This window comes from Gobius niger (genome assembly GCF_951799975.1).
Source record: "Gobius niger genome assembly, chromosome: 11".
Taxonomy (NCBI): Eukaryota; Metazoa; Chordata; class Actinopteri; order Gobiiformes; family Gobiidae; genus Gobius; species Gobius niger.
Genome location: NC_136862.1, coordinates 11690408 through 11707302, shown reverse-complemented (window position 1 = coordinate 11707302; position 16895 = coordinate 11690408). Strand labels below are relative to the sequence as shown.

The 16895-nt window shown below is 40.9% G+C and overlaps 1 protein-coding gene across 3 annotated transcripts; it reads right to left on the bottom strand.

The window, feature by feature from the left end:
- On the bottom strand, positions 1-16593 carry map6a (microtubule-associated protein 6a). 3 transcript variants are annotated; one of them, XM_079566261.1, is made up of 5 exons: positions 15556-16592; positions 6388-6598; positions 5633-5847; positions 1154-1264; positions 1-224 (listed from the first exon to the last, which is right to left on the bottom strand). In XM_079566261.1, exons 1-5 carry the CDS (start codon positions 16269-16271, stop codon positions 80-82), a joined length of 1398 nt encoding a protein of 465 aa, XP_079422387.1. In that variant the 5' UTR covers positions 16272-16592; the 3' UTR covers positions 1-79. The 3 variants fall into 3 exon arrangements, with proteins under 3 accessions (XP_079422387.1, XP_079422389.1, XP_079422388.1); XM_079566263.1 differs by lacking the exon at positions 1154-1264 and having other exon boundaries at positions 5670-5847; positions 15556-16593; XM_079566262.1 differs by lacking the exon at positions 1154-1264.
- Positions 16594-16895: the final 302 nt, after the last annotated feature.

The following is a 16895-nucleotide window of genomic DNA, read 5'->3' as shown; positions in this document are numbered from 1 at the left end:
ATTGTAAATTCTAAATCTTTACTGTTGAGATCAGCCGCCTCTGTGGAAGGTGCAGCTGCCTGGGTTTGTGCTATACTTTCTAATCAGTCTGTTGGACATCTAGGGCGAATCGTACGCTGCTTCTCCGTGGCTCAGATCTGTCCAGCAGAGGCTGTTGTGGTTCTCCTCCAGAAGCACCCGGGGAATGATGATCACTGGGTCGGAGAAGCTCGTCTTTAGCATCTCTAGGAGGCAGCACATGGTTAAGACAGCAGAAGAGAGGAGACAGAGAGGGACATGTGATGAGGTAAGTTCTCCCAGGCGATCAACTCAAGTGACTGCCGAGCTGAGCACCCTGTGACCACTCATTTTAGGTACAACAGACAATCTGACAATTATAAAGAAAAAGTAAATATTTTTTCAGGCTACGTTTTGATTCAAATCAATATACGTTATTGTTTTCAGTCAAATTCATAGATTTTGATTTACTTACTGTGACAGTGTGGGATAGACAATCCAATAGTGTAATGAGGGTCTCGGGGTGTTCTTGTGCAAAGAGACTTAAAAAAAGAACAGCAATACAATAGAGTGAACATGCCGCTGTCTGTTCTGTTTTATATGATGCCAATTTCAAAGAATACTTACCTTATATATATATAAAAAAATAAAAAAATAAAAACTCACAAGCTCTAACTTAATTACTGGATTGCAGGTCAAACAGATAACAGTGGAAGCATGCTTAAAGTGGCCAAATGAATTCTTGATAAAGTACTATGAAACAGTGTGATAATGTGGAAATGCAGAATTTGCATTCAAAAAGATTTTTGTGACCTCCACTCTACCTAGAGAATGATTTCATACTCATGCAGGCTGCTATTATCAATGGTCAGATGTGACTGAACAAAACCTGTCTCCTTAAGAAAAGGGGTCTTAAGGAGGTGTTGGTTGTGGCTTCAGGCGTTCGGCCTCATTCAGCCAGCCTACTCTAGTGTCCATATGGAAGAGAAATACATGGGGTATGACCTGACGAGTAGACCGGAGAATGCGGCGCTTCAAAAATAAACTTGTGCGAGTTAAATACAAAGCATAAACCCAAACGTAAAGCACGACTCTATGAGCATGTATGGATATGATTATTTGCCGGTTGTGGCGCTCCTTTGTCTCTAGTCGTTACCTGGGATCGGGAAGAGCACAGCCCCAGAGGTGTTGTTTTAGGGTCTGCACCCAGCCTGTTTCTCGGATTGGCTGGCAGAGTTGTATGTAGTGGTACTGTTTTAGCACAACCCTTAAATGAATCAGAAGGCCACTCATTAGCACACAGCAAACTGGAAACAGCATCTGCAACATACTACCCGGTATCATGTACAGTGAAGGGAAAGGAACAATGATCAAATGGTGATACAGCGTCACAAACTATGCTTTCTCAGTATGAAGCATTGCAAAGGCTGGCACTTACATGGGACTAAAAAGCACATGACATCTCACACTGAAATAGGTTTCTACACATCCATGTGCACTACATGTGGCTTAGGAGGTCTAATGAGTTCTTGGAATATATTCAACACAAATTGCAAGGTAATATATTCTTCAGTTCCCATCTAAGCAACATGCAGGGCCTGGTCAGGATGGCAGAGCTCACGGCAGGAGGCAGCACAGACTGAAATGAATTTAAAGAGAGCACGGTTCTCTTCCATGTGGATTGAACTAGTTCATGTTTTGGTCTATTAAAGACAGACTGACAGAAAACACTGACAGACACCTGCAACCACTGACCCCTTTTACTTCCCAACACAAAAAAAATCAAGACAATTGTACTTTTTTTCTGCTTTTTGCATTTATTTATCTTTCTTTAAATATGAGCAGGCAGATAGAAACACAAGCACGTCACAGTCAATTATTATATATCCAGTGCCCATTACAAAATTTAACATATCCATTATCCAAACCCTATCTGCTTCTTTGCCTTGTTGTCACAGAGATAGCACCAAGTGTACGGCGTGTTTACGTTTACATTACTGTTCCCAGCTGCTGACACATGACCTCCCCGACCAAAGGCTGCAAAATACTAGTGATGGACCATGTGCTCAGCGGCTACAGCGAAGGAGGTGTAAGCCGCTGACTCAGGCGACAGAGGACACAGTCATCCAGTGAAACATGAGGGACACTGGCAGGTATGTGTGGTGCGCACTCGGGGAAAGCATTACCCGATGGATTCTGTTATAAATATAAATCTTTTCTACTTTGTCATAAGCAAAGAACAAAAAGACCGCACGATGTAATAGGCTCTGTGCACGGAATGTTTTCAGCTAACTTCCTGCTTCGTCTTGTTGCTTAATGGCAGGCGGCACTCAACTTCCTGTTAGCCAGTGTAGGGTAAAGACTACTTCCTGTCCACATTTTAACGTAAATTATTTATTTAAAAACAGAAGAAAACTTAAATAAACGTCAAGCCAAGTGTGTATCATATAAATTAGTTTGGATTGTGGTCCTATTTTACCATTTGTTAGCGCTAAATGAACATTAGCCATTAGCTTCAAGGCTAAAATACCTCAAGTTATAAACACAGTCTCCCACCGGCGGACTTTTAACATCCTGAATACAATTTTTAGTAAATATTCAACAGCTGCTTTTTCTGCCCCATACTTTAACTGTTTTGTGTTTATGTGCTTGTTATCACTGATTAGCGTTTAACTAAGCTAGCCATTTCAGTTTTCCGTTAGCGTCTCAAAAGCTAAACTTTGGTTTCAGGGTATCCGCGGGGTCTTAAAAGTATTAAACTATTAAAAGTTACTAAATTAAGACCCTTAATAACTATTTAAAAGTCTTAAAGTGATTTTCTGAGGTATTGATTTTTGCTTTTGCTTTTGCTTTTGCTTTTGCGTTGACTTTTTACTTTTATCCATAAAATTGATTGTTCTAATGAGTTCTAATGAGTTACTTTATTTCCACGCTTTTCCATGCTTTCTGAGCTTTTGCCGTGTACGGTTTGACATAGCCTGCTTAAAGTTGCGTGCTCCTCAGTGTCTGTTGACCACTATTCCGTGAAACTACCATGAAACATGTCTGTCAAAATAGTGAAAGTGTAACTTTGCCGGTTCCTGTCTAGAAGTTGAAGAATTTTGAACCTTTGTCGAAGCCGCTCAAAGATGCCACGATGCCTTAAAGGGAATAGATGCAAGTTGGCCATTTTATACTCACTACTGCCACCTCAGGTCATGCGTGTAACTGCACCTTCTATATTGAGCTCGTGCATGACAGCAATAACTGCATAACTCTCCATAGGACTAAAACACAGACAGGAAGCCGTCGTTACCATTGGAAGTTAGCGTCGTGCAACATTCTGCCTAGTTGAGTGCAAGACGGCCCTCGGTCAGCCTGGTTTACTGATACACATTAAAGCTATATACACAAAGATATTGTTGATATAGGTTTTTCTGAGTCACACACACGCTCAATATAGTAAAAAATAATTAATAAGTTAGTGTTGTCATTACAGTAGATAATCTTTTCTAGTCACTTTTAAGACGCTCACAGTCTACACAGATACTTACTTAAACCCAGTGCCAACCAATCGAGTAAATAAAAACAAACTTAAACTGGTTAAGAGCTGCCAACAGAGCTTTGTGTGTAAAGGTAGAAGCTAGGATTAGCTTATTTTCAATGCTTTGTGAAAAAATATCTATGTTTGTGTTAGCTTATCTATTCTATGGCAGTGTTGTCAGTTTTCTCCGTGACCTATTGTCTTTCAGGGGCCACAGAGCCAAATTAAAAAGCTTAAAATAGTGCGGTCTTTTGGAGGGAATATCATGTGCTCAAATTGCACTGCTCCACATTTTTTGTTCTTTTTTTTCTCTCCTGTAACTCTTCAAAGTGAAAAAAAAAAAAAAAGTCAAGAAAAATGCTTTATTCACTACAAGCACCACATCAATGCAAATGAATGCCGTTTAATGCATAACTCCAGCGGGACCCAGATGGCTCGTTGGCAATCGAGTGTTGCAAAATGGGCTGAAACACCGCTTATGAATGTTTTACATGACTGGTGACTGGGACAAAAAGGTGTCCAGAGGATTCTTACAAATGAGTGCAAAATAATAATGGAGGCTTGCGTGACATAAAAGTGCAATAATAAATGAGACATTTTCATAATCACAGTGAACAAAGCTTTGTGATTGGGTCATAAATTCCACACAGACATAAGAATAACAGCATAAAAGCCTACAGAGCAGATACAAAAGCACGCAGCGCACTCGTGGCCAACCAAGCGGGACATTTATCAAAGATTTCCAGATTGATTTCTTTCTTTTCTTTCTTTTTTTTTTTTACCTCTTCTTTGTACAAAAGCCACATGATTATCTTTCCTTTAGGACAAAACTCCAACTCGAAAATCCTTGATAAAAACCCAACCAAAGCAATCTGCTCAGTTGATCAAAGCCAAATTGCTTGTCTATGGGCCCATGCATCGAGAGCTATCCGTTGGTTACAGCCAGGCAGCCCCGTAGCCATGGTAACCACAAGATGGAGGGCGGATGGAGGAGAAAAAGGACGCACGCCCACTCGTTTGCAATGGTGAATTTTACATGGCGGAAGGAGAAATGACATGTCCAAACCCCAACAGCTCATATTGTAGTCGTAAGATATAAATTTAACCGAGAGGTAGAAAGAGTGAGATTGGAATTCCTAAATATTGGGCATTTTGTCCAAGTGGAGATGGTTTAGCATTAGGGTTGCCATGGATTGTTTGGTGTATGTTGGTGATGTCATCCTTGCACTCTTACTACGGTAACATATACAGGGACAAACTTTATGTAACTTGCCAATGATCTTGTTCTTTACACATTTTTGTCCATTAACTGTTAACTATCTGCCTTACGTTTGTGTAAACAAGTTTTTAAACTTGTAAAAAACTTGAGCAAACAGGTTAGAGCATAGAAAAGAACAACGTTGATTCATTTCAAATCAGTAGTAATTTGAGTTAGATATAATTCTGGTTTACGCATGCTTTACACCCACACTATTTCATCAATTTAGGTCAATTGTAGATCCATTTTAATCCTGGTATAGTCCTGATTTAATTTTGATCCAGGCCTGGTGGTACTTGAAAGCTCAAATAATTCATGAGGTGTGGGATTGAGAATCACTGTCTCAGAGCCCAGATCGCTTTTTCCATTTCATGACGATTTACATGCATTTAGTATTTACCTTATTCAGAAACTCAGGATGAGCTGCGCCATCTTGTGCTCATCACCAAATGGCAGACCTAACTTAAGATGACCTTGGCTATGATTCTGTCCAGCAGATCATCACAGGGATCTGATCACTATTCAGTGTTCGTCATATCGCCCATTGTTAAGCTAGTTATGGTAAAGGAAGGATACAGTAAGTAATAATAAAGAGCATTCAGCAGTTATTTGTGTTTGACACAGGAGGTTAAAATCAGTTCCTCTTTGAGTCAGAACAAAAATCTAAAATGTAAATATTAGGAGTAGCTTTACAAGATGCCCAATATTCAGCGAGTCCCGAGAGTAGACAGAGATTGAGTGGTTACAAAGACACCGAGGGGAGAACTGAAAGGAAAGGGTCATTTTGCAGCCTCTGTTTTTGCGTTTTCCCTCAAATGAATAAATATAAAAAAGTAGTGCTAAATGGTTTTTACTCTTTTGCCTCAGCCAGTTTGTTGTTGATCTCTTTACTTTTCTCCTTGTCCCCCACCGCCGGCCGGTCGGGCTTGTTCTCCGAGGCCGTCTTCTTGGAGCCCCTCACCGCCGCGCTCTGCTTATCTCTGGGCTTCTTCGCCGGCTTGCTCTGGCCCGCGGCGGCTGTGGCTCCCGGCTTTTTGGATTTACTGCGAGGAGAGCTATACCTGTCGAACTAAGAATGGTGGGATAGTGGGGGTGAGAATGCTGGCTGCGTGTTCGGTGAATTGTGAGAATAGGTTGCGTTCACGAGATTCAGTGTCATAATATCAGATGGAGGAGGGGAGGCTGTAAAACTCTATGCGAGATTCAGTGTTTTATGGGGTTAGATCCACAAATATGCCACATTAAACTGCCACATTTTAAACCTTGCATGTTGTTAATGCTAAAATGAAACCTTGTATTTTGTTCATTTCTGTTTATCTTTCCTAGTGTGGCCTGCAGAGGGCGACACAGAACAACTTGAAATCCTGACTAACATACATAGCCCTACATTGGCATTATTTTAGCTTATAAAAAGTAAACTATCAATGTTAAGGTGCTGGAAAGAATGTTCATAAGCCAAAATCATCATCACCTTGATTCTACCATAGAGTTCTTTCCTGTCCTCCACCTCAATAATTTAAATTTATAGCTTCTCCAAAAAGTTACAATGTCACGTGAACGCAACCTATTGTAGAAGTGACTTGGGGCAAGCCGGTCCAGTGGGTCTTACCTGTTTAGAAGGGTCTACGTAAGGCTCGCTGTACAAACTACGTATTCTCCTCCTGTCCTGGGCTTTGTTGTCGGCGGGCCGCAGCGGAGTGGCTTTGAACGTGGCACTGTAGCTGGTCTCGAGGTTGGTCTTCTCGTCCGGGGGCAGGTACTGGGACTTGGCCCGGATCATCTTTGCTGGTTTCACATCTTTGTAAGCCTTGTATTCGGTTCTGTGTGCACAAACATATGGCGTTTAAATGAGAATGATATGCAGGAATTAGTAGAAAAACTGTAGAGCAGGGGCAGGTGAGTTTGCACAGTCATGGGTCACTTTGATTTCCTATTCAAATGAAGGGGGGGGGGGGGGCATTGGCACAAACCAAGGGACTGCTATAAATAGTAGTATTTTTTCTCATATAGGCTATAGTGGGTCTATGGGTTCTCCCCCAAGACATGTACCAGAAATGTACAATATTTTCCTTATTCCTGGATTGTTTAAAAGCTCTGTCATGTGCATATAACAGATTCCTCAAAATGATCTTCATGGTCCAGAAAATAAGCCTATCCCTGCTTTAGACTATCATGTATTTAAAATTGAGTGTAGAGGACAGAAAGTATGTATTGTATTGTCTATAAGTGATTTAGCTTTACCCAGCTCTGCACCACAGGCTCAGAGTGTGACATTCAGGAGTACTCGCACTGCACTTCTGAAGGTCACATTTGTACAACGCTTCATCTTCTGTATCCAGTCAGTCCCCTCTGTCCATAAATCTTCTCTTTACTATTACTACGTTTTGTTTTGCACCAAAATATATTTAAGTCACTCATTTGTCTTAAAAGTGCTTGATCAAACAACACAATGCTTATCCTTATAAAACAGCTCGATATTCAACCAGTGCTCCTTGAAAAAAGTTAAATCTTTTTTCTAACCTGCTTTTCACAATCATTTAATTGAATACTTTCCCTTTGTTTTGTCCCACTGATCGATAAACCTAATCCACCATTGTTGCCAATCCCAAAGAGACAAACACAGTAAAATGTTGTTTTTTTTCTACATGAAGTAATTTGTAAATGTGTCAGATGGTTGTTTGCTTTGAACAACAATATCCTGAAGAATAAAGGTAATAAAAGTTTGAAGCTCACAGGGCAATGAAATGACTGCGATTTTTATTAAATTTGACTTCCACCTGATTGTTTCGATTTTAGATGAAAAAGGTGCTTTTATTTCAAGTCAGAGTTTTATTTATTTAATTTGTGCATGCTCTTCAGAAGCAATAATAATCTTCAAGCAACAACTTACAACTTCCAGCAAAACTAAAGCAATTCCTTAAAACAGTCACATTTCATCAACATGACTACAATGTGGGCATCCTTCAGAATAATCTATGCTGGAAATGTAACTGTCACGAAGGCACATTTATTCACGCTATGTGGGATTGTCCAGTGGTTCAGCCATTTTGGAGAGCAATCATTTCAACAATACAGAGATGGCTAGGTACACCTATCCCTGAGTCTGCTCAACTTTGCCTGTTAGGTGACAGATCCTGTTTACCTAATATATCTAAGAGTAAATTTGCACTGGTCCTAACAGGTTTCATCTTAGCTGCGAGAGTGATTCTCCGCAAATGGAAAAATCCAGAAGCTCCTCTCTATAGGGAATGGGTTAAATCCATGACAGATACTACATCATATGAGCTATTAATTGCCAAGTTACAGAATCGGAAGGAGTCTTATTTTCAGGTATGGGATGTGTTTATGTCTTATTTGAAAGGTCAGACACTTTAAAGTCTGCATTTATTTTTGTGATGTATAGTTTTGCTGTTTTGTTCAGTCTGTGCTGTTTTTTTGTTGTTGCTTTGATTATGTTAAAAATCAAATAAATACTTAAATAACAAAAAAAAAAAAACATGACTACAATGGCTAATGCTAACCTTGTTAATGTGCTGTGAATGCAGGGACAGGTAATTTAATTTATACGCATACTCTGAAGAGACTGCTGACTGACAAAGCAATGGTCATTAGGATATAAATAATACAATCAGTGACAAATGGCAAGTTCTTGCATGAAAGATTCAGATTATTTATGCTGTTCATCAACAAAGGGTATTCACAGACAGGTACCTCATTGGAAAAACATCAAAGGGAATTTAAAGTAGACAAATATCAAACCAATGATGAAAAGATAATAATCACAGGAAGAAAACACAGCAGAGGTGGAGAAACCGCACAAAGGCATTACATAATAGTGCCAAGTCCACGCTGAGGCCAAGGAGCTCCAATCCAAAGGAAGCTTATACAACAATGTCCAAGGCCAAGGGCATAAAGTAACCACATGACACCACAGCACATAGACAGAGACGGACTGTGAGAGCAGCGTGTGAAACATCCAACTGTACAGTCACATAGCAGCTATTCATGGACATATCACTGAACAACAGCAACACAGTGTCAACCTGTGCTTGGTACTAGGGCTGGAAAATTAATGGCAATCCAATCAATATCACAGTTTGAGAGTTTGCAATAACTTAGAAAATCACACAGGCAGAGATTTTCTGCCAACCCTGAAGTGTAAGACCTCTAGTAACTGCCAAACACCATCCATCCATTTTCTTCCACTTGACCACTGCCGGGTCGAGGGGGCAGTCTGAGCTCCCAAATCACATTGCATCAGCCCCTATGGCTCCTCCTGCAGGTTGGTGGGTCCATAGAAGAACGGCCTCACGATTTTAATCAGGCCTGTTGGTCTCTCATAAGGGGCTTCTGAACCGCACTTTGTCTGACCCGTCAACTAGGACCTGTTTACCATGGGTCCCTACCAGGGGCACGAAGCCCCCGACAACAGAGCTCCCAGAAACCTTTGGGTGCTCAAACCCCTTCACCACGTTAAGTCGCCACCTTAAAGCAGAACTAAGTAACTCATGCCCCTAAAGGCCATAAGCGCCACTGCAGGTGTCGTAGCATGTTGCGGTTTTTTACTCATTAATTGTCATTTAGAGTAAATACTACGCTGACAGAAAAGACACAGGGAGAGAGGGATATTGTACATCCAATTACCCAATGGAGATCTTTTTTTTTCGCTAAAACTTGGCTGTAAATACTGTTTGCTGTTAGCCACTAGCTCGTTAGCCTTCCCCGTTGAAGAAATGATGATTGATGATGAAGATTGACTTGAAAAAATATCAGCCAAGCACCGGAAAACTTGCCTACCCCTTTTTAGATTGGGATCTACAGGTAAATCTTTGGCACAGCCCCAGTAGATTTCAACATAAATTCATAAATTGTCACTGCATCGATCTGGTATCAGTAGTAATAGACCTAATATTTAGTTGTTATTGTAATATTTTACCTATTACGCTATAGCTAAACACCATTCATTCTAAACAGAAACATTAGTGAAATATTCTAGATCTTGCCCTATTCACAGACAAAACTAGTTGATCTTTGACTGAAAAGGGTTGACGATCACTGATCGAATGATGTTTCTTTGCTTGTAAAAAAAAAAAACTTATCATTGCTGAGGACGGAGCCCATGATAACTATACAGCAGTGTTTAGAGAGCAATTGAAAAATGAAATCTAAATTTGGCCCAAAACATTACTCAGACTAGGAGGTTGAGAAAACTGTATTCCTCCTGGACATGTTTGAATTGCAGTCGAGTACTGAAAAAAAAAAATGTGCAAACCTAATCCTCATTTTTTTTACTTCTCAGATGAATCACAATTAGATGTATTTCCCAAATCATTGAGCCCTACTCCGTGCTCAAAACATAAAGGTTAACACACTGTGGCCGTGCTACATGTGAAATATAAAGGTAACAAGTGTCTGAGGGGGTTTTAGTGGGATTTGAGAGCCACAGGAGGCGGCTCCATCCAACCCTGAACACATTATCTCACTGCTCAGAGCCCCGGGAGCTGCTTAATGTTGGATGGTGGCTTTGACTGTACCACACCACAGCGCTGAGTTAAGGTCAGCCAGATGGAACAGAACACTAGAGGGAAAAGAATATTTATTTTAATACAATTGAAAGTTTCACCCCTTTGCTGGGTTTAAGAATGAAGGCTGACACGGATGAAAGACACGGGTCCTCAGATGTGAATTATCCAGTATAATTGAAGCTTAGACTTGCATAATGGGTTGCACAGTAATAGCATCGTTATAGAATAGAGATAGCATCTAAATGAGTAACAACATGGTCAGTGTCGCAATTTACAAGAATTTATTTAACTTAACGGCCCAGTCTAAAGGGCGTTATAAGTCCCATTGTCCATTGTGTTGTTCATGCTATTGCCATGTTATTATTCTGTGCATTAAAGTGAAGCGAAAACATATGATTTTAAACAGTTATTTGTGTTTTGTTTAGTCTTTGCACAAAAAACACACATACTAGATGCTGAACATGACAAAGGAATAGGGTGAAATTAAAGCATATTTTGCGTATTTTCATAGAATAAAATTCGTTGGATGCTCTTCTAAACCCCCCCCCCAAAAAAAAATCACTTATTTCATATTGATTCTAGATTGCAGTGTTAAAGGTGCGTTATGCAACTTTTTCTGCAAATAAAATAAGTATATATGTGTGTGTATTTGACCTTGTAGTGACCCAGCGGCTGTGTGAGTTGTCCTGGTGGCCTTTACAATGCTTCAGGATCAATTGTTTCATAGGTTTTCTGGTGAGAGGGTCCATCAGCAGTGAAAACCTTGCAAACAATTGATCCTAGAGACCACTGTGATGGAAAGTAAAGGTGATACTGACCACTCATACAGCCGCTGGGTCACGACAAGGTCAAATACACACAAATATAGACTTTACACCTTTAATATTATCTTTAATCTTTAATAATTAATTGCTTGTGTTGAAAAAACGAGAGGCAGTGAGTGCTACGCTGGATCAAAAGAGTCAAGGCAGGATTAAAAGATCTTCTGATTAAGATTATGAATAAGAAGGTGCTAATTTAGTTCAAACTTGGTTGACAAAAGGAGCTGAGACACTATGTATTTGCAAAAGAGTTTTTTTTAATCTATCAATGCCCATTAACTCAAATTGCTTGTATGTTTGGAAGCCCAGGACAAGTACAATTCTCTTTCTCACAGCCTTGTCTGATGTTTTTATAGCCCAAAGAGCTTTTTATACCTGAAGCGTTTGAAATGTTTCCTGTGATACTACTGTATATTATGAGTCACTGTGTCTTCATGTGTGGTTGAAGCTGAGCGTCTGGACATCTGGCCCTGCTGAGAGCCTGTGCCCAAAGGGGTGCGCAGTGAAGGCTCTTGGTATTGTCACCCTCCACTTTCACTGGAGGACTGTGGACCACAGCCAGATATTTGTAGCAGAATTCGCAAGTATAGCCTCCTACATAAGCTGCGTTTGCACTATTACGGAACATCGCCGTTTTTTTTGTTCTGTAGCAGAGACAAAAGCTGGCAGTTCTTTTGTAGCGTATCCCACAGAATCGATGTGCCCACTCACAGTAGTTTGAGCTCAGAACAGTGTTTTCTTGGCCTGTCAGCGGGGGCACTCCTGGCTCCTCCTGGTCAATACTCGCCTTCCTCGTGGGATCACCCTCGGCTTCATCTCTATCTCGTCTCCTATTAGCACTGTTCAATGGAAACAGCCGCCCCCATCAGCTACAACAGCAATAAACAGCCCCCCCGGGAGTGCCATTAAAAGTGGCTTAAATGAAAAATGGATGAAAGGCACAAAATGGTGATCACAGAACTCAGTTGCTATGCTTTTGCTACAGCCAAACAGTAGATCCATGCTGATTTCAAAAGGAAGTGTAGTGGATTATTGTTTAGTATTTTTACAAACATTATTTATCTATGTCTCCTGATTAAAACAATAAATGCTGATTATACTTAGAAGGCTGTCACGATAGTTACTATACTGTAAGTAGTAATTTTTGGACTAATATAGTGCTTTATTATTTACCCAAAGTAAGATGTGTTTCCTTGTTTTTCTTGTTTATTGTAGGATGTTTTAAGAGAAAGTACTTTTCGAACAAGGCTTTTTCCTAAGCTTTAGAATTACTTTCTGAGGCATTAACGGTCTTCAATAATATTGTTTATCGCGATATTTTCCTGCCTCAGTATCGAAAATTTGATTTTGTTATAACTTATAACAACTGTATGGGAATTGATTCTCAATTACAAGAACGGTTTACATCTTTTTTTATAATTGTTTATGTTTTCAAATATTTCAGCAAACCTGAAGTGGCTTTCTCCAATTTTTGGAATAAACATGTATCGTTGTTCCCAGATTTGCATATTCAAATCAGATTGATAGATGACTGCTTACTGTAATCACTTATCACAAATATGTATTTTTTTTTACTGGCAGTGGCAAAGATGTTGATTCATTCACATTTACAGCGACTTAACCTCTTAACCCTCACCTTAACCCAAAACCACAAGCTTCGCGACTGCAGAGCAACAGTGCAATGCCTCATTTGAAAGCTAAGGCCTATCTGTTTTCTTCTCTTTTTATGATACTTTTTTGTTGTTTTCATGATGTTTTCGTCACTTTTTGTCACTCTTTCATTGCTTTTTTTAGTACATTTTTTGTTACATTTTCATCCTTGTTTTTCAGCTTTTTCTACGCTTTTTCCAAGAAGGAGAAAATGTGTTCGGTTCATGTGGGGGTTAAACATAAATATCAAGTTGTATAGAGAAACCTGAGGCACTCTGAATTTGCGTGGATTTATTGATGCGTTTTGACTCACAAGGTCTTCATCAGAATTAGATCAACTTGCATAAATATCAAGTTGTTTCTGTTCTTTATTTTTAGTTCATGGCACAATTATCCCATCAGAAACCCCAGACTTAAGGTCGCCAGATTGTATGATTAAAACCAGTTTGTACTAAACCTAAAAAAACTCTCTCTCATTGAAAATCAAAGCCACATGTCCCCAATAAAGCCCTATATTGCTGGTTTGCAGGTGACATCACAGCGTTCTGAAGGCCTATATTATATAGAGGTAAAATTATTTTGTTTTTGAGGACATTTTTGGTCTTGTACAGAGAGATATGGACCCAGTGACTGATATTAATGATTGTACTTCATACATTTTCCTTTAGATACGACTTGTGAAAGTGTAATGCTCTTGATAGGAAAAACTGGCTCTTGTGACAGAATTCTGGAGGTACTGTATGTCACAAACTTGTACTTGTGTCCATAAGCCTACAAAGGTTGAGCTGTGGCAGTGACCCTCTAATAATATTACATAGTTTTCCTTTAAATTAGTGTGTCGCTTTATAGTCAAAGTGAAATCCGAGTCCCAGAATCAGATCAGATCTAATCATATTATGTAAGCCTGTTATTTCCACCAGCAAACGCTCACTGTAGACGGGATATCGTCTGTGATCTCTGAGAATTAGGGATTAGGATTTAGGCACAAATTGTCAAACTCCTCCCTGGTGTTGCATGAAAAAACTGTCTGACTTTTTTTTTTTGTACAGTCATTACTTCTGTCTTAAGAAGCAGGATGTGCACTCGTGGCTTGCTGTCAAAAAAAAACAAGGCTTTGCACACTCCATAAGAGGATCATTTCTAAATCCACCCAAATCTACTGGCCTCTTCACAGCTAACGCAAACATCACTGCCCTGCGCGTGAACACGACAGAAAGGACCCATTTATGACAAAGACACAGCAAGTAGGACTGCGTTTTGTTAAACTTGAACCCACTCTGACAGTTTTCCTTGTAATTGCACTTTTCTGAACATTGTTTTATCAGACAGCACCGAGCACATAATGGAACAGTCCGCCTCTGCACAAAGAAAGGCTTTGTCTTTTGCAGCATCTACAAAAAGGACGATAACAAAAGCCCCAGCTACTGCATTATACTTATTCTGATGCAAAATATGGCATTTAGAAAAACGCCCCAAGTTGGAAAGGAAGGTTATCTGTGACTGTGGAGCTTTTTCAGGTGCAATGCAGAGTTTTGTTCCGACCAGAATCCCCTGGGGGCATGTTATTTAAGTTTATTTTAGGGACATAATCAAGCGCTAAGTGGATGCCCGCTCCGAAGAGAGAGGCAGTATAAATATAACACAGCACGTCTTTAAATGTTTTTTGCTACTCATTACCTACTTTTGCTCCTCCTTACCTTTGCTGTTTTTAAGCACAGTCCAAAAATATGTTGAGACGGATGCAGTATGTTTCCCGTATTACTGCAACTCATCTGTTTTTACTGGGCAGTGATTGGCATATGTAGTTTTGGCTTACGTTGAATGGTCTTTTCAAGCTCACTTCTCTCTGTCGTTGTGAGACTGTGTACCGAAATGATGAAACTAAATATTTGGGAAATGCAATAGTCAAAGTGGCTGTTTTCTTCAGTAACCTTCAGGATTATAGTCATGGGAGAGAGTTTTCAGATCTCTTAATCCTGTTTATATTATCTTTGTAGTCAGTTCCCTTTATTTTCTATTGGTCTGATGATTGCTCAACAATGATGCATTAAAGTGTTCAGAAACTATATTCAACAACTGCAGACTGATTTATTGCTCTCAAGAAACGTATTAGACATGATGAGTTTGGAATCTGTTTGAATACACACTATTCCCAGAGCTGTGGATCAATTGCTGTGGCCTTCACAACAGTTTCGTCATCATATATTTTTTTCAAACATAGCACAGACTGGTATTAACCCACAGCTGACCTGTTTTGTGTCTCCACCAGCTGATTATCACTGAACATTTCCTGCCATCTGCACGCTGCCGACTGCTCTGCCACATCCTCACGACTTTCATCTTTCAACAATAATATAATCACCATCAAAGCTGCTCTGAACTCCTTCAGTCTCATAACCTCAGCTCTGCTAGCCTTAGTTTGCACTGTCACATTCTATTCTCAGAAAGCCTTCACTAACCCAAAGCATGATAATAACAATTGTAGCCCAAAGACTCTGACAGACACAATATTCACCTCCTGAGAGCTCTCATCATGATAGAGAATGCTTTAGTGGAACTTCCTGGAATAATGAAAACAGATGCTGCCCTATTATTTCTCACACATGAAAAAAGTTTAGACACAATATATCTACTCAAGATGTAGATGCCAGTGTGTCCTGTTTTATTTCTTTTGCAATGGTTTCAGTTGATATCTAACTGATGTTATGATCTCTCCTGGCCCTCACTGACCCCAGTGACCTCGTCTCTTTTTAGGCTGTAGAGGTTTTAATCCCCTCTCACCTGTACGAACTGCCGGGTCCGGTTGTGAGCTCCTGTTTGATCTGCCTGTTGACCGCATCCGCAGCTCGGCCTCTGCTCGCTTCAGTCTTCAGCATGACTTTCTTCGGCCCTTCCTGCTTTGTAGTGGCAGTGCGCGTTTTTCTTTCCTGTCCCTGCAGAAGCTGTTTCTCTTGAACTCTGTCGGCAATGGCACTTTTCTCCACGCCGGTGTCCGTTTCCACCTGGGCCTGATGCTTTTCAAACCGTGACCTGTTGGGCGCGCGGTCATCTCCAATGGAGATGGTCGCTTGGGGTTTTGGGATCCAGGGAGTGTCGTGCCTTTTGGGAATGGGCCAGGGCTTGTAGTCCTTCTGGTACTGTGTTACACTATTGAACGGTGTCTCCGGCTCGTGGTACTCGTTCCTTGGTTTACAGCTTCGCTCGGGGCGCACTGTCCAGTGCTTAAAGTCCTCGCGCATTACCGAGCTGCTCGCGCGCTCCTCAGAGAAGCACCTGCGCCCGGTGCGTGCCGTTGTTGTACGACGATGAGACGGCTGCGTTTCTATGGCGACTCGTGCCTGGGGAGTGTGCTGCAGCTGCGGTTGCAGCTGAACGTGCTGCATCTCGGAGACATCCGTGTATTTGGTGAAGACCAAAGGCACCGCAATGTCAGCCTTGTCCAGCTGGTTCCAGAAGCGGGCCATGCAGCACGCCCTGGTGATACAGGGCCAGGCCATGGTGAGGGCTGCAACCGTGCACTCAAACCCGACTCACAACTGCAAAAACACCGCGTATCCGTATTCAGATGGAGAAACAAGATGTCCGTGTGTTGGACCGCTATAGCCGCTAGAGTCAGATGTCCATCGTGGCTCTGTGAGACATTAGCTGGGATTTATCGGTGATGGACCCTATTACTGACCCAACGGGCCAACGGTTCCGTATCCTCTCAGTGTGTCCGCTCTGTCCCGTGCGTCTTGCTTCATCACTCTACGAGAGGCCACTGCAAGGAAAAACGACCCCGCCCGCCTGCGCAGCATCCCACTGACAGCAAACAGCAGTCAAGGAGAGAACATCCACATCTACATCCCAGTACAGAGGCAAAGTAAAAGAGCTGGAAATATGAAGCTCTAAATTTTATGGAGGCTTTTAGACAAACATAGTCGTCCCGCTTGCCAAGGCACAAGGGAAAAAAGGCTCTTGTCACATGGTAACCTTTATTGTGAAGGCGTGTTTCTGCACTGCTGTTTTACTGCTATTGCAATAACTTGACCAACTTAATTGGCTTGTTTTAGCAACACTGCAATAGATCAGAGGTCAGGTCGGGGTTATAGTGTTACACTATGTCCCGAAAACACAATGAA